Source organism: Suricata suricatta, chromosome 13, assembly GCF_006229205.1.
Source record: "Suricata suricatta isolate VVHF042 chromosome 13, meerkat_22Aug2017_6uvM2_HiC, whole genome shotgun sequence".
Classification (NCBI taxonomy): domain Eukaryota; kingdom Metazoa; phylum Chordata; class Mammalia; order Carnivora; family Herpestidae; genus Suricata; species Suricata suricatta.
In genome coordinates this window covers 81,091,965-81,109,739 of record NC_043712.1, presented here as the reverse complement: position 1 = coordinate 81,109,739, position 17,775 = coordinate 81,091,965, and the positions used below count along the sequence as shown (strand labels likewise).

Here is a 17,775-nt window from a genome sequence, read left to right as displayed (position 1 = left end):
CCGCGAGATCACGACCTGAGCCGAAGCTGGATGCTTAACCGACTGAACCACACAGGCACCCCTTGGCTGCCTTTGGATTAGACAAATGGGTAACAAATAAGGAAATGTTAGGGAAACCTGCTTTACTTTAAACCAGTAATTCCCAACTAGGGGCAATCTGTCCCCCAGGGGTCACCTGGCAGTGTCGGGAGACACTTGTGAGTCACAACCGGGGGTGGGGAGGAGAAGGGTGTGCTGTGGCGTCTGGTGCGGATGGACTGGGCGCTGGGACACACAGGCCAGCTCGCACAACACCAACTATCCGGCCCCACGTTTCACGGGGACCAAGGTCGAGAAAACTTGCTTTAAATCAGCCTAGCCCTCCCCTCGCACCCTCCCCTTATGTCAGCCCCTCACTTCCAGCTAAAACAGCAAAGTTCTACCGACAGATGGAAATTGTACACAAACCAGGGGAAGCATTTCAGTTCTGCTAAAAGGATAGAATTTGTTTCCCTTTGATGAAGGGCTGCCTTGTTTCTTCTCGAGATTTTATTTTTTGTTCCTTTAAATAGAACACACAAACCAAGTAAAACCCAAAAACCCAGTACTCCGGTGAATTTCGATGCCGTGATTGTTAGCATGTGCTGGCCAGCAAGCAAGCGGCATGGTTTATAATCTTGCTACCCACCCCAAGTCCCCGAACCGGAGGGTGACCTGCCGGCGGGAGCGGGGCTGGTGGGGCACGTGCATGGTGCTAGTGTTAACCCCGCAGGAAAACCTACGAGCTCTGGGTTTTATCGTATTTAACTGTTAGAGGACACAGAGCACAGTAAATCTGAACCAAAGGTTTCCTTTTTATATACCTCAGTCACCCCTTTCTTATAGTAACAATAAAATCCCAATGAAACGTAAAAATGTTAGACCCTACTTCTTTTAAAAAAATAAAATTCTTCTGTAGCACGCGTCGGGAGTCCGGGAGCACGTTGGCCAGGAGTCTGGTTTACCCTGAGCAGAACACTCCATCCAGGCAAGGGCTGGGAGAGGTCTGTGAAGACCAAACCGCCGTCTAGCCGTCTGCGGAGCGTGGCTCGGCGTCAAAGTAGAGCTGGCCGCGAAAGGAAACGCACTTCTGGAGAACCCTACGGGAGGGCAAGCTCGGATATTTAAGCTGATAATGAGCTGACGCCCTTGGCCGTGACCTGTGGCTTACAGCCTTTTCAAGTTGCAAAAGCCACATCTGGGATGGTCTTCACACGCGGTGGAATTGCACGTCTCCTGGTGATGCTAAGAGTGAAGGCTGGGGGGTGACTTTCGCCCTCCTTAAAGGGTTTCTTTGGTTTTAATAGAAGCTTCTTTTCAAACCATGTGGATGGGATGCCTGTTCCCAATGACACACTGTGAGCCCTCCCTGTTCACAGACCTCACCTGTGCAGGTGCTCTACCCAAAGGGCAAGTGCCCGTTCACCTCCTGAAATGCATTCATCCTCTGGCAAGAATTACTCTTAACGTCCGGGCTGGAAGGGATTGCTCTTCTGCACACACTTCCGACATTACTGAAACATTAACATGGCACATGCTACAACCCACCCCTCCCGCTCCTCCTGGTTTCTCCCGTCCTCTGGGGTCAGTCCTCTCTCGCCTGGCTCCTTAACTTCCTCCACTGCATCCACCTTGCTTTCCCCTCAGGGCTCAACGGGATGTCCCCTACGCCCCCAGTGACAAGGGGACAACAGGTGGAGGCTGGCCTTGAGCAAACTCAGGCCTCTCAAGACATTCCCACCAAGCCTGGGTGGACCCCTCCCACAAACTGAGGGGGGACGGGCGGAGTTTGGGCGTTGGCACTTAGAAGCGGAAGAAGCTACGAGCTGTTCATCCAAAAGTGGAAGGGACGCTCCTCAGAGAGGAGGGAGGAGGGAAGACGGAAGAAGAGCATGGCCGTGCGGTATGTGGAGGGGACAAGTCGGTCAGGAAAGGATACGTCCACAAGGCTTGGAGCTGCGAATCTCAGATTCCCAAAGCACCAGGAAGTCCGTGACACAGGCAGAAGCAAGTAAGACGTGTGGAAGTGGGCTTTCTCAAAAAGAGTGGAAGGAAAGGAGCTCAGCGTCTGGATTAAGAGAACACCAGAGTAGATTTTAAACACGTGAAAAACAGCCATGAGGTGCCCCAGGGAAAACTAAGCAAGTTGTTTGGAAGCACAGAACCAACACTGACCGTGAGAGCGTAAAGCAAGATTCCCGAACTCCCGGGACATCCCGGGGGCGGCAGGGAAGAGTCACACCCCTCTCGTAGAGACTCGAAGGGGTGGACACCCCACAGGGTGTCAGGATTACAAACGCATTGATCACTGGTCCATTATGCTTGTCCTGATCATACAAAACAATTAAGATGGGGGGAAAAACCCAAATTAAAGGTCTTTAACCTGCGTTGTTCAAGTGATTGCTTTCTTTTCTTTCTCTTTTCTTTCTTTTCAACTGGGTGTTTTCACCATCTGTGTCTGGGTATAGATAGAACAAAGCTTACTCCTTAGATAGTGTTTTCCAAAATGCAGCACTGTGACCATCTGTGGGCCCCCAAATATTTCAGCAGGTTGCAAGCAGTTTTAAAAAAATAACAGTATGGAAATGAATGGAACAGAACAGAACAGGATCTGACAACTCCTTGTGTGCAGCAGGGTAAGCGCTGCCGTATGAAATGTGTGTAAACACACACTGATCGGAGCGCCATGAAGACATTTCTCACTGTGGGTCTCCGTCTAAAACGCTTGAATGGCACTGGTATAAACCAGGAAAGAGGAAGCAAGGACTTCTAAACACAGGTACACAGGGCCCCTGGGTGGCTCCGTCGGTTAAGCATCTGACTTTGGTTCAGGTCATGATCTCTGTTTGCAAGTTCGAGCCCCACATCGGGCTCTGTGCTGACCGCTCAGAGCCTGGAGCCTGTTTCAGGCTCTGTGTGTGTCTCTCTCTGCCCTTCCCCCACTGGCACTCTGTCTCTCAAAAATAAGTAAACATAAAAAATATAGGTACACATTTTAAAAAGCCCAATTTAAAAAACGGTTCCTTTTCCTGGAACCTGGAAAAATTTAGATGCATTTTAGGGGGCTCAGAAAACATAGAGGAGTGGTCTGCTTGCGGACAGGCTCTGGCCAGTGCCTCCCCCCTCTTCCCAGACCACACATCTATGCAGGACTATCTAGTTTCTGGGTCAAACCTTACATCTGTCTTGATTCACAAATCTGAAACACAAACCCTGACTTTCCAACTGAAGTCATACAGAGCCAGACAGAAACGCATGATCTGAATAAAAGCCAACAGAAAACATGGATTCAGTAAAGTAGCTGGTGGAAAAGGGCCGGAAAGGGTCTGCATTTTTATGTTGAAGCAGATAACTATCTAGAAAGAAGACTCTCCATTTTCTCTAACATGTCAGGTCTGTGAAAGCATTAACAACACCTCCTAAGAAAGGAAAGGGGGCGGGGGGGGGCGTCTGGGGGGCCCAGTTGGTTGGGCAGCCGACTTCAGCTCAGGTCATGATCTCGGTTCGTGGGGTTCGGGCCCCACGTCAGGCTCTGTGCTGACAGCTCGGAGCCTGGAGCCTGTTTCTGATTCTGTGTCTCCCTCTCTCTCTGCCTCTCCCCTGCACATACTCTGTGTGTGTGTGTCTCTCTCTTTCTCAAAAATAAATAAACATTAAATATATTTATATATATATATAATTTTAAAAAAGGAAGTGGGGGCTTGTGATGGGGACATTCTTCAAGCAGCATTTTTTTTTTTTTGAGAAAATGCTGTTTCTTGACCACAGGACTAAGGGACTTTCAAAGGAAGAAAGAAAAATACAATAAAGTAAATTTATTGAGACTACTACAGAGACCTGTCCTGTTTTCTCCTCAAAGTAAAATAAACACTAACATAAGAACTGCTCAGAGGATCAAGTAACTCCCTTCCACTCCTAAAGGGATTAAGCAGAGAAACAAGATCCACACAAAGCAAATGGGCCTTAGAAGTTTCTACACTAAATGTAGCTGTCCCTCACTTTATGCACCTTAAATTAAGATGTCTGCTGATTGTAAAGACCTACGCACTGCCTGTGGCTTTTACCTGTTTTCATGCTCCAAGATCAAATAAACGGGTTTTTTTGGGGGGGGGGAGCAGGGAGAGTCTGAAAATAAGAAAACATGCCTATAACCACACATTCAGCAATTTTGATTTTAGGACGGAAGAATCAGAGGCGTCCGCATCTGTTCCCATTTGATGGACAAACTTAATTAACCTTTGCTACTCTGTTCCAACCTACTGTTTTAGACAAAACTGGTGACCCGCAAACAATATGTTACCATCAGAGTCTCAACGGCGGTGACATCGAGAGATATAGCCCTATCAGCAGTATCGGGAAATAAGCCGCTTGGATTAGCCGCCCTAAGAAATATGGATTATATTCATGTCACACATGAGCTGTCAGAAACATTAGGATACTTTTAGCATAAATCAGCAGTGTGAAGGGTGTCTTATGAGGACTGGACGTGACAGACAGCTTGGAGGCCAAGGGGAGACGGTCTGGGGCCACCTGCTACGTGCACACACACAGTCACACACCTCACCAGAGCGGGTATTAGAAACCCGAACGCAGGCTGGTGACGGCTAAGGCGCATGCCCAGCTCAGGGGGGTCGGCGGCACAGAAGTAACCAAAATGACACAGAAGGACCAGAAATCTGCTCCCCTAAAGGACACAGAAGAGGGTGGGCAGGATGGTTAACACTGTGAAGCCATAGGAGTCTCACTTTTCCCTAATGTCAGGACTCTGAAAACACTACTCAAGATACACTATGTCCTAGGAGATCCCACAAGACCCGTCGGAAGATGTAAGCGTTATATGACCGCTCTCCAGGCTTCTCGCAAGGAAAACCGAGAAGCGCAAGCTGTCCACGAGGGAGGCAGACACAGAACGGGAATGGAGGTGCCCTCTACAGCCAAGGAAACCCCAGTTCAAACCCAGCCCCCCACTTAGCAGCTGTGTGAGCCTGGCAAGGGACTTCATCTCCCTGAATGTCAGCTCCTCAGCCACAAAAGCTGTAGCAACCCCTGCAGGCTGTGTGGAAGGGCAGAGGAGGACAGAAGACACCAAGGCTGTTCCCATGACATCTGTCCTGTCACACCTGCCCTGCCCTTCCCCCAGCGTGGCCCCCTCTGTGGGCGCATCGGTGGGATGGTGGTGGTCACACGCAAGGCTCCTACTTTTGGGGTGCTACCAATACCCCTGAGCCCCCTCTCAGGTATGCCAGGGACGCGGCCACAAAGAGGGAGACAGACACACCTCCGCATCACATGCTTCACGTATTTTAAGTACATAAAACTTTTGTTCGGTATTTGAAAGAATATTCCGTCCTCTGAATGGTTTCTACTTTTCAAATCTTAAAAGGTTGAAAATCCACCTGTGTCCTACGTAGCCACTGTTACATACAGAGAGAGAAAGAGAGAGAGAGAGTGAGAAAGAGAGAGAGAGAACACAGAACATTCCTTCGGGATTTTGGGGTTCAGACCATTACTCAAGACACGGGATTGTGTGTCTTCCCTTCATGCTCCTGGGATTGGCTGATGAGAACTACCAACTGCCAAAGACAATGCCTGTGAGAAGGAAGGCGATGAAAAGGTGTGAAACACAAAGCAAGGGGGTGACCCCTGTTTCCCTGTCTCTCACTCTTGTGAACCCCCCTCTCCAGAGGGTGTGCACGGCCAGCGGGATGTCCACACAGCACCAGGAGCAGCCTGTCCTGAGCGCGGGCCGTGAGGGGCCTACTCTCCGCGGAGGATGTTTAAAAAGCAATGAAGGGGCGCCTGGGTGGCTCAGTCAGTTAAGCATCCGACTCTTCATCTCCGCTCAGGTCTCGATCACAGGGTCCTGAGTTCAAGCCCCGCAAAGGGGTCCACAAGCAATGAAACGCACTGAGTCAGTCGGCTCTGAACGGTCACAATCCAACGGCAATTCTGAACTACAGCAGTGACGAAATCCCGGCCCCACGCTGCCCTGCCCCCAGTGCACCCCTGCACAGGGACACCCAGCCCTCCCCAGGAGAGCCCCAGCCCCCGGCACAGCAGCCATCAGAGAATGACGTGTGTCCAAGTTCCCTGCGAGCCAGTGCCCGGGGGTGGGAGAGGCTGGCACAGTGCTGGGGGTGGAGCTAGTCCTCAGCACATTAACAGTTGTGAATGAGGGAACGAATTTCTTATACACACTCTGTAATACGATGGAGATTTCTCGATGATATTATTTTTCTAGGATTTTGTTTTTAAGTAATCTCCACATCCAATGTGGGGTTCAAACGCATAACCTCGAAATCAAAAGTCGCCCGCTTTACCAACTGAGCTGGCCAACCAGGCACCCTGGAGAATTTTCATAACCTTATTCTTTTTGCCTTTCGACTGGTCATATTCCTAATATGGGCTTTTTGATTGTTGTTTTTTTTTTTTATAAATAAGGCAAACCAGCCTCTGTTACACATTCCCTTGGTTTGGGTCTTTATTCACTTAATGAGAGACACTTAATCGGCCAAGGACAAAATTTGTATCACATTCACATCTGCTTTGGGGGGAAAAAATTCTAAGCTAACAGATAAGAGTTTGGCCATGGGCCCAACCAAATCAAATCTCAAAGCTTTCAAAAACTGTGATCTAATTATCTGGTTTTCAAGCAGATTACAGAATCCCCAAATGACTGTATTGTTTACTAACCTGATGCTGCCGTGTCAGAGATCGGGCTGTATAACCAACTCGCAACAGACTGATCACATGTTCCTTTCTGCCTCTGACCGAATAGGGAGCAGCCCCTGGGGTCCACCAGCCGGGTGCAAGGTTTTCCAACTCAGTCCAGATCAACCTGAACTTGTAACGGAAATGAACTTGTAGGTCTCCCCGGGGCTCCTAAAACCCAAGGAGACACTCCAGTTGGACTGTCTAAACGCTGCCAGACCCCTCCAGCCAGGCCGAAAAACCGACCGTTACGACGTTCAGGACCAAGCCCCGGCCAGAGATGTTCTCGGAGTCAGAGCCGCCTGCCCCGCAGCCAAGGTTTCCGGAGCCCAATCTGGCTTCCTTCTGTCGATCACACATTTTCAACCCAAATGCTCTGCAGGAAGGCCTGCACCGCACCTGCTGCAGGTAAGAGATGCTCCCGCCTCAGCTTCTCCCTCGCCATCTGTCTGGCTTCAGCATCTGAAATGCCCACCACCTCCCTCAGCTCTGCTCCAGACCCGGAGCCACCCAGCAGCACTGTCACTGCGGCCCGATGCCTACAAGCAGTGTCCTCGTGGCGGGATCCAAAGCATGCAAGCCACTGAACGTTCCTAACCCGCCAGACCAAACAGGGATTCTTCACGGAAGGATGGAACCAACACGAGCTGACGGCTGTCGGGACCCTCACGTGTAATGGTCTAAAATGAGACCAGACAGTAGCCCCTTTGTGAAAGTGCCTGTGAGCAAGGTGGCGGTTTAGAGAAGTCAGGACTCGCTCATCCGGGCTGCAGAGCTCTGGGGAGCCACCGGAGCCTCCTACCCACCTGCTGCCACTGCCCTCAGTGCTGTGGCCAACAGACGTCTGCTCCCCTCTGGATTGGGGGTGTGCTGCAAAAGCCAAGAGCACTAGGGTCATTGTTTTTCCTTAAAAGATAAGAATCTCCGGATGAAGTGTGCTTCAGAGGAGAAAAGTTACAAATTCGGCTTAGGTGTGACAGGCCACTTGAGGGCAAGTTCCTAGTAGAGGCCATGTGGCCCCCCAAACTTCAATGAGCCGCAACCCTCCTTTCACTGGCTTTGAACTTTCGGAGGTTGGGGGCGTCTGGGTGGTTCAGTCAGTTAAGCCTCCGACTTCGGCTCAGGTCACGATCTTGCAGTTCACGAGTTCGAGCCCCGCATCAGACTCTGTGCTGATGGCTCAGAGCCTGGAGCCTGCTTCACATTGTGTCTCCCTCTCTCTCTGCCCCTCACCCCCTCAAAAATAAACAAATATTAAAAAATAAAATTTAAAATTCCTGAGGTATGTGATGGCTTTTATGTTCTCTGAAATGTAAGATTCTCCAAGACCGGCCCTCTGCCCCAGCGGAGGCCTCCCCCCTCACCCCACCAGACATCAAGGCCTACTGCGGGTGCATGGGAAGGGGTCTCCCAGAATGCTGGCCATTCACAAAGCTGCCAAAGAAAGGAAGAAAAAGACCAAAGCACTCTCCCTGTAAGGAGTTAAGCTGAGCGTTAAGTCGACAGGATCACTGAACGAAGCCGATGAAGGCCCAGGGAACCTCGCGGTTGTCATGGTGACATGGTGCCCACATTTCCAGACTCCGGACTGCAGGCCAGCACGATGGGAGAGACAGGGAGGGGGAGGGAGGGTGCTCCTGAGTGAGGGCATTTGCACAAGAAGAAATCCTAACGGGATTTTATGTTTACAACATGTTAGAAGGGCAGTCTCAAAAAAAAAAAAATTTTTTTTTAAAGTAAGCTCTGCACCATTTATGGGACTTGAACTCACAACCCGAGATCAAGAGTTGCATGCTCTTCTGACTGAGCCAGCCACAAGTGTGCCTAAGAACAATTTTTTTAACCTGAATAGCTGATCTTTAAGAAAAACTCACTTGTCCTGGGGCAACTGGGTGGCTCAGTCCGTAAGAATCTGACTTCAGCTCAGGTCATGATCTTACAGTTTGTGGGCTCGAGCCCCGCATGGGGCTCTGTGCTGACAGCTGGGAGCCTGGAACCTGCTTCAGGTTCAGGTCTCCCTCTCTGCCCCTCCTTGCTTGTGCTCTCTCCTCTCTCTCTCTTCCAAAATAATGAACATTAAAAAAGAAACCTCACTTGTCCTTATTTCCCTCATTTCTCTGTAAAACCAGCACAGGCAACATCCCGCACAGACGACAGTGAACTGCTAGACACACTCCCAGTCAAATGAGGAACAGTGGGACACCAACACACATTGCTAGGATCGAAGCCGAGTAACGCACTAGGGACATGGAGAGACCTGGAGGTGTACGGGGGAGATATTTTTCTGAATCTGACCTAGATACCCCGAAATAAGCAACTAGAAAATTATTAGAATTACAGAGATCACAAAAGTAGACACAAAATAAATATACCCCATCAGAGCAATGAAACCTGTAACACTTTCTTTTTAAAAATTTAATTTAGGGGCGCCTGGGGAAGCAGTCAGTTGAGTGTCTGATTTCGGCCCAGGTCATGATCTCGAGGTTCGTGGGTTCAAGCCCGCGTCAGGCTCTGTGCTGACAGCTCTGAGACTGGAGCCTGCTTTGGATTCTGTGTCTCCCTCTCTCTCTGACCCTCCCCTGCTCATGCTGTCTCTCTCTCTCCTCAAAAATAAATAAAGCATTAAGAAAAATAAAAAATAAATTTAAAAATTTTAATTTAATTTGTTTGTTTTTATTTTGAGAGAGGATGCATGGCACAGGCGAGGGGCAGACAGAGAGAGAAAATCCCAAGCAGGCTCCACGCTCTCAGGTCAGAGCCCGCCGCAGGGCTCGATCTCACAAACTGAGATCATGACCTGAGCTGAAATCAAGAGCCTGAGCCACCCAGGCACCCTGAACCCATAACACGTTCAGTCAACACAAACTTAGATCTAACTCCCCTTTAAGAAACCAGATAAAGGGTGTTAGTGCCTATAGCCCAGGGCAAGTACCGCATCTATGTTAATTACCTTTTCCTAAGGAAATAAATTACTTTAAATATTTTAAATTGTCTCTGTTCTTATAGATTCTCCTGTGTCTGCTTGCAAATTCTGTCATTTTTTCCTTCTAGAGAAAGAAGGCAGTTAGCGTCCACCTGCCATCGGAGAGTGGCCAATCACCAGCTTGCTCTAAACAGGGACGCTTAGGCTAGCTGAACTGCTGCCACGGGTGACCGTTTGGACCCGACAGCCTTGTTGACCCCAAGACTCTGCACAGAGAGCCCCTGACCAAAGGCAGGAGGCCGGGCTGGGGCCTGGCTCTCCTCTGACTGGCGGCGTCCCGCAGATCACTTCCACCTTCTCGGTCCGCAGTCCCCCAGGAGTCTGAGGGGGCCTGATGCGCATCATCCTGCGGTCCTGACGGTACCGCGTGGAGGTCTGAGGTGAGCACAAAACCTTATCTGAAGTCTGCGTCATCTTAAAAACTGCAATGGCGGGGCGCCTGGGTGGCTCAGTTGGTTGGGCGGCCGATTTCAGCTCAGGTCGTGATCTCAAAGTTTGTGAGTTTGAGCCCCACACTGGGCTCTGTGCTGACAGCTCAGAACCTGGAGCCTGCTTCAGATTCTGTGTCTCTTTGTCTCTCTGGCCCTCCCCTACTCAGGCTCTGTCTCTGTCTCTCAAAAATAAACAAACATTAAAGAAACATTAAAAAAAAAACCAATGGGGATGCCTGGGGGACTCAGTAGATTAAACGTCTGACTCTTGATTTCAGCTCAGGTCATGATCTCATGGTACACGAGTTTGAGTCGTGCGTCAGGCTCTGTGCTGACACCATGGAGCCTGCTTGGGGTTCTCTCTTCTTCTCTCTGTGCCCCTCCTTCCCTCTCTCAAAATAAATATACTTAAAAACTGAAATGGATTTTACTGCCTTCTCTTTGATGCAGTTTTTTTTTTAATTAGGAATATTTTTAAATAATGACTATAGGGGCGCCTGGGTGGCTCAGTCAGTTGAGTGTCCGACTTTGGCTCAGGTCATGAACCCGCAGTTTCTGAGTTCGAGCCCTGCATCGGGCTTTGTGCTGACAGCTCAGAGGCTGGAGCCTGCTTCAGATTCTGTGTCTCCACATCCCCCTCTCTCTGCTCCTCTCCCCGCTCATGCTCTGTCTCTGTCTCCCTAAAAAATAAACATTAAAAAAATGACTGTTGGGGGCACCTGGGTGGCTCAGTTGGTTGACCGTCCGACTTTGGCTCAGGTCACGATCTCAGAGTTCGTGGGTTGGAGCCCCGCATCGGGCTTTGTGCTGACAGCTCAGAGCCTGGAGCCTGCTTTGGATTGTGTGTGTCCCTTTCTCTCTGCTCCTCCCCTGCTCATGATCTGTCTCTCTGTGTCTCTCAAAAAGAAACAGATGTTAAAAAATTTTCTTTAAATAATAAAAAAGACTATTAATTATAATTGTCTCTCTGGGAACAAGAGCCAGGTCTGAGCCACCTGCAGCACCTCCAGGGCTGCTGCTGCCCCCACACGGCACACGCTCAACACGTCACTGTCTCTCAACCTTTCAGCTAACAGGTTGTTCTCAAGCTGCAAACACTAATGAAAAGAGGAAGCAGCGTGGAAAGCGGGGCCCCATCAGGCCGCTCGTTGTGGGACAGAGATCATCACCGGGTGGCTTGAAGGGGCAGGGGCTTGTGTAAGGCGCTGCGGGTGCTCTGGCCCCAGCCAAAGGTGCGAGAGGGCCATCCTAGGAATGCCACAAGGGGGCGCCATCTCTGGTTTCTGCCAGACTCTGGTTTCCTTATGGAGAGGATCCCCAACTTCCTGCATCATTTCCCAGGTGGTAACAGCAGCCTTCCCTCAAGACCCACTTTGTCCACTGGTTCGGTGGTGGGTGCCTAACACACAGCAGGATGTCCGTGCGTGTTTCCTTAGTAAGCGAATGCATCCCATTAGGTGCACAGTCATAACCGGGCAGCCCTGTCACAAGACATCTCAGACTGAGCCCAGAATCACCCCCAGAAGGAACGGAGTTGCCCGTGTCGACATTCTGGCCACACCCGAGCCGTGTGTGTCCACACATCTGGCGACACCAGCTTCTGAAAGGCGACCGAGAGGTGGCCTGCCAGAGGGGCTGCAAGCAGATCCCAGGTACAGCTCCGAGTCCTCCCGTATTTATTTCTACTCCCTTGATATGCACCTCTCCCTTGTCAACCTGGTACAACATGTTTATTTAAGAGATAATGTTGCCGTGGAGGAGTGCACAAGGCAATAAACAGCTTTTGCAGGCAATTAAATGCAGAAGTGAAATTGAGCCGCTGGTCAGCAGAACCAGCCATTCATCGTGAGTCTGTTCCAGTGTCACAAATGTTATTCCTGTTTCACAACAGGACAGGAATCTATGATTGGGCCACAAATCTCCGGAGGCGGGAGGCAGCCCAGAAGCGATTACGCAGCTGTCGGCGGGCGGGGCATTGCCGCCAGGGAGTCCCGAGCTTCTGGGACGCGGAGCCAGCACACTGCTCTATTTCCTGTCATAGACTTCGCACTTAGTAGGTGCTCCGTGATTAAGTGTGGCTTGCTTGATTTTAGAGGGACACTTACCGGAGGTCTCGCCATTACTATAAACCCTATGACTAGTTTCCTGCAAATAATTCAATACCCTCCCTGCCAGCTTTAAAATACTAGGATGATCTCCACTTCCACTGGTTTGTTTCTAGGAGTCAGAAAGGAGCTCTTGGTTGAAAAGCATCCCCGCTGCTCCCCCACCCGACCCCCGCACATGGACATACCCCGCAGCAGGGGAAGGGGGCACTAACAGAATGGGGACTCGCTCCGCTGAGGAGTGAGGAAGCAGTCAAGAAAGTCGACGGAGGAGATGCTGCCTGAGATCCGGGCCCCGTGTGCTGAGCCAGGGTCAGACCGAGGGAAGAGGCAGTCGGGGGAGACGAGCACAGTCTGGCGTACCTTCCACGAAGGGCCACCCCGTGCCATCCTCCCCTGGGGGTGCTTCCAGCAGGGGGGAGCAAGAGCACAGCCAGAGCACCTTCCAGAAACAGCGGGGCCGGGACCAGACTGCTGTTCCCAACTCGTCTGCCCCAACAGTGTGGTCAAAAAGTGAGCCATCTAGGGGCGCCTGGGGGGCTCAGTCAGTTAAGCGTCTGACTGTGGCTCAGGTCATGATCTTGTGGTTCATGAGTTCGAGCCCCATATTGGGCTCTGTGCTGACAGCCCAGAGCCTAGAGCCTGCTTCAGATTCTGTGTCTCCCTCTCTCTCTGCCCCTCTCACGCTCTGTCTCTCTCAAAAATAAACATTAAAAAAAAAGTGAACCAGCTAGTTCCTTATGAAGAGCAATAATGCTTACCAGTTTTAAGTATTATGTGTAGGCGTTCACCGTTTAACTAGTACTGCCTGGAAACCACACAGCGTAACATGTGTTGCACACTATGATTTCTGTCTGTGCTTCCGGTTTTCTACCTGCTGCGTGGAACACGTTGATAAACCCTGATAAAATCACTACACGTACGTTCCCACGTGGTCCATACTCACATCTCACAGTCTTCCAATACGAAAATGCGCCCTTAGGTGCAGCCTATCTTGTCACAAAGGGGTCTGAGATAGTGAGTCAAATACATCCGAGCAGAAGGCTGAAAATTGGGTAGATTTTAAAAAATGATGATTAGTGAGAAGCACTGGCTGCAGGCAACACGGGCACAGCACTTGCCGCTACGCCAGAAACTCCGCAGGCGCCAACCACCCGGCTCCTGCCGTCGCGATGCTGGACGGGGGCAGACAGCTGCCCTCCCAAGGCGGCACTGTGCCCGCTTCACAGACCGAAACAGGGAGACGTGGAGGCTGTTGGGCGTTTTGCTCCAGGCTCACAAATGCTGAGGAGTGAATACGGATCTTCCTTCCAGCGTTCCCCAAAACCAACAGACCTGGCTTCCCGTCCAGGCTCTGTCGTCCACGCACTGCGGCTGTGGAGCAAACCCCTTCAGCTCCAGACCTCAGTTTTTCCTGCAGCAGAATGGGGTGAACTAGAGCTTCGTAAGACCCCTGCACCGATGGTCACCTGCCATTCTGCAAAGCGATGGCTTGGGCCTGTGCTGGGTCTTGCATTCACGAGTTTATTTCCAAGAGACCTAACGTTTGTCGGCATCACAACAGGTTATGCAGACACTGCACGTGTGTCTACACAGGCTTTGCCGAGAATCACACTCACAGGAAAGCTGTGCACAGATTCCAAAAGCTACTTTCAGACAGCGGGGCAGTCAGCGTATTTTACACACTAACTGCCAAGACCACGTGTTTCAAGAAAGCTTCAGAGGCCCCCTTCTCGGCCATCCGAAGTAACCACACATCAGCACTGTTCCAGAAGCTCCTGCATTTTTCCAACCTCCACAAGAGGAGAAAGAAAATCAGAAGAGGATTCCAAGAAGATCCTCGATGGAAAGCAAAGGAATTCTGAGTCCTGACGAACTAAAGAGGACCTTGGTATTCAGACTGACGGCAGTTTCCGTGGCTCTGAATTTAGAGCTGACCCAGTGATAACCTAACAGTGCTGAGAAACACCGCAGAATTCAGATTCAAACTCCAGCTCTCCTGTGGGGTGACTGTGTGACCATGGATAAGTCAGCTTATCTTACTTACATGGGTAAGTAAGACTCTGGGTCTCAATGTCCTCACGGTACAAAGCAGACAACACGATCCGCGTCCTGGGGCTTCGAGGAAGACGAACTGCTCAGCATATGCTAGCGGTCGTTACTCAGGCATTACTAAGAGGGATGGGCACCAACCACAGTAGCAGAGAAGGACCTACTTCCACGAGAATGTATCACCAACAGTGACTGCAAATAAAACGTCTTAAGCTCAGCCTTCCAGGAAAATAAACTATATGTTAAATGGTGCCTCGGTGGTGCTAGACCAGGAAGCATGAACAGTACCAGGCTGCCTGCCCCCCCCAGGACTAAGAAGGGGCAGGCACGACTGGTCCTCCAGGTGGAGGCACCTGCCCTCCGGGGACTCTCTCCTCGCACACGGCACCTGAGGCATCTTTCCAAGGCCGGGCAGTGATGCCGCCTGAGGCAGCCCTCTCTTCCGGGCTGTCCTCGCAGAGGGTGGACTTAGGAAGAGACCCCCAAGGAGCTCCAAGCCTTCCGCCACGCCCTCCCCAGGCTTTCCGGGTGGTGTAAGAATAAACCTTCGTGTGCCAAGCGTCACACATCTGCGTCATATCTGCCCGCTGGAAGATTCTGGCCAGGCGGACGTCTGACTTTGCCTGCCTCTCTCTCAGAGAACACGATTTTTCCCTCCTCCTTTTTCTCATGAGTCAACACGTTCACAGATCTGTCCTACTTTTATACCGTTAAAGCCTGGAAGTTGCCGGAAAATTAGGACACCCCTGGGACTCTGCAGGATGCGCTGGTGTTTTCAAACTACAAGATACTTCTTTCTCCTTCCAGAGAGGAAAGTCTCTGATAGAAATCATCCTAAAACATGCCCCCAATAATTAAGTCTAGCTGGCCCTCTAGAAGGCTGGGAGGGGTCCAGGGGAAAGATCTAGAAACCATTACATTCCTTTGCACTCACATTACGCCCACATGCTTCAAGCTCTCTTTTTAACAAGTATGATTCTGAAAATAAAACGTGTGGAAAACTTACGACAGTGGGTCCCCCAGGGGGCTAGGGGGGACGTATGATTAGGCTGAAGAAGTCTGATCCATAAGGGGAGCCAGGGAATCCAAAAAGTGGGGCGGCGTGAAAATTAACCACTTGCCCACACCTAAAAAAATGCAAAATGGAGTCGAATCGCTCGGAGGGAAATTTCAATGTACTTTTTTAAAAGCGGGCCTAAGAAGGTCAAAGTTTTGCCCTGAACTCCCAGATACACGCGTCCCATTGTGTGGACTCAACGCCCAGCTGAGAAAGCCCCAGTGCGGTAGCTGTAGCCCCGATAAGAACCTTCTCCCAGAATCCTAACGCCTACGGCTGGCGGAGGCCTGGGGGTGGGCGCTCCTGCCTGGCGTGGTGACCCAGCCTGCGGACGCTTTCGGTGCCTCCAACCTGCAGAAAAGGTTAGAGCTGAGGGAGCCCAACAGCTCTAGAGAATCACCCCTTCCCTGACAACGCAAAACGCTCCGTGTTACCCCAGATGTTAATGTAAAAGCTCTTGAAGGCCACACTCAAGCATGTGAAAGCTGACCTTCAGTCCCGGCTAAAAAAAAAAAAAAAAAAAAAAAAGCACCTAACTTGGCTCAGAACAACACGGACCGAACTCCTTTTCTTACCTGGCTTCCACGGGAATGCAGAGGTGATAACACTTGTCCCTTCCAGGGTGCAAGCTCATCACTAAGATTACTGCCGCCCAGAAGGCTGCACCCAGCATTTTCTAAGCTGCTCCACAAGAGTGGGGATGAGGCTACAGGAGGGGAGCCCCTTGTGAATCTGCCTCCGGCCAGCTGCGTGTTTACGCAGAGCGAAAAATGAGAGAAGTAAATGCAAACGAACACACGCATTCCTTCACACCGCATAGTTCCCGCAGCCGGCCTCTGGGGTCAACGCGGCGTCACAGGGGAGTGAATGTGTTTCTGAACACGGCTGGCAGTCTGTGCACACGACGTGTGCTGAGCTGGTCGCTGTGTGTGCGTGTGCATGTCCTGGACAGATCCCGTCACTCCGGGTGACCTCTTACCTGCCACTGGTTTCCGGGCTGGCCAGGCACGTAGGGAGCCGGGAGGCTCCGGAGGCCGCTCTTCACGGGGGACCCCCCGAGGGGGTTCCCCACGTCCCCAGAGGAGGACTCTGCGGCCAGGGCCATGGAGTACTGCGGGTAGTTGTACAGATTGTTGTAGTAAGGGAACAGAGACGGCTGGTAAAAGCTGCTGTAGTAGGTGGAGTCAGAAACCAGGTCAGGTGCGTTCTCCACGTGCCCCCTGCTGGCCACGACAGGCATATCCTGGACGACCAGGCGTCCCTCTGGAAAGAAAACACAACACAACACGGTATTCACATGTGGGTGCCCACAACTCCGCCTCACGGCCTTCCTCATCTGCAAAGCTACAGAGCAGAGCAAGGCTCCGGAACGCCCGGCCTCCTCCCATGGCCAGAATAAGGGACAAGTTTCTAAGGCTGGCAGAACTGGGGACGCTGGCAGGCCCCTGCTGAGGCTTTTTTTCACTGAGAACCAAAAACATGTTAGTGACATGAAGCTTGGTGGATCTAACATCGACCCAGGAAATTCTACCCCAGTTTTAGGAAATCGGAGATCAAATCTAGTTAAGTTGGAAGTTATCGGCATCATTTTTACAACAAAATTAATTGCACTTTACTTTCAATAAACTAAATAGAAAAATCCCAGTGTCCAAACTACAGTAGCCACAGACATGTCAACGAGCCAAAGCAAAAGGCTAAGAGTTTAGGCAAACATTGTTTCCTTAATTTCCTCCCACAGCTGACAGTGTACCCTTCAGAAGTCTTGACATTGGCATCAAGCAGGGGTAGACAAGCTTCCCCTGTAAAAGGTCAGTTAGTTCAGGTTGTTCAACTGCGGAATACCCAGACTGATGAGTGGTCATGTTGCAATAAAAGTTTATTCACAAAGCCAAGCAGTGGGCCAAAGTAGCCTAAAGGGTATAGTTTGCCAACCCCGTGCCTAGATTTTGAACTCTGTCAATTCATAAACAAGCAGACTCCTAAATCCTCTCTCCAGTGGACATCCATCAGGCCATGTTCTAAGCGGTCCAGGAGCCTGAGATGACTGAAGGGGTCAGGATGGCCCTGCCCGGGGAGTCTGCGGTCTAGGGTGAGGCATGTGACGGGATTACAAATGCCAACAAGGATTATCACCCAGGAATAGCCATAGACTTTTACAGAAATCCAAAGGCTGGAGAAAGGACGCGGAGCCTAGAAGGGGCTGCAGAGGTCTTCATCCAAGCTGTAGTTTAAGGGAGGAGCAGAGAGAGGCGCAAACTGAGAAAGCGTTGAGAAAATGATAACAAGGACCAAGGCACAGGAGCGGGAAAGCGGGAGGAGGGCATGTGAGCGCAGGGCAGGGCAGGGCGGTGGGGCTGAAGAACGGGGTGCACGTAGGGAACAAGGGGCAGAGAGGGAGCAAGAGGAGCGGAAGCCTCC

At 50.9% G+C, this 17,775-nt stretch overlaps 1 protein-coding gene across 2 annotated transcripts in view; it reads right to left on the bottom strand.

Moving 5' to 3' along the window:
* DMRT1 (doublesex and mab-3 related transcription factor 1) overlaps positions 1-17,775 on the bottom strand; it is a 101,992-nt gene that overhangs the window by 47,527 nt on the left and 36,690 nt on the right. For both annotated transcript variants that reach the window (XM_029921133.1, XM_029921135.1), the window contains exon 3: positions 16,337-16,620. In XM_029921133.1, the coding sequence (XP_029776993.1) occupies positions 16,337-16,620 (284 nt within the window). The remainder of the gene's footprint in view (positions 1-16,336; positions 16,621-17,775) is intronic.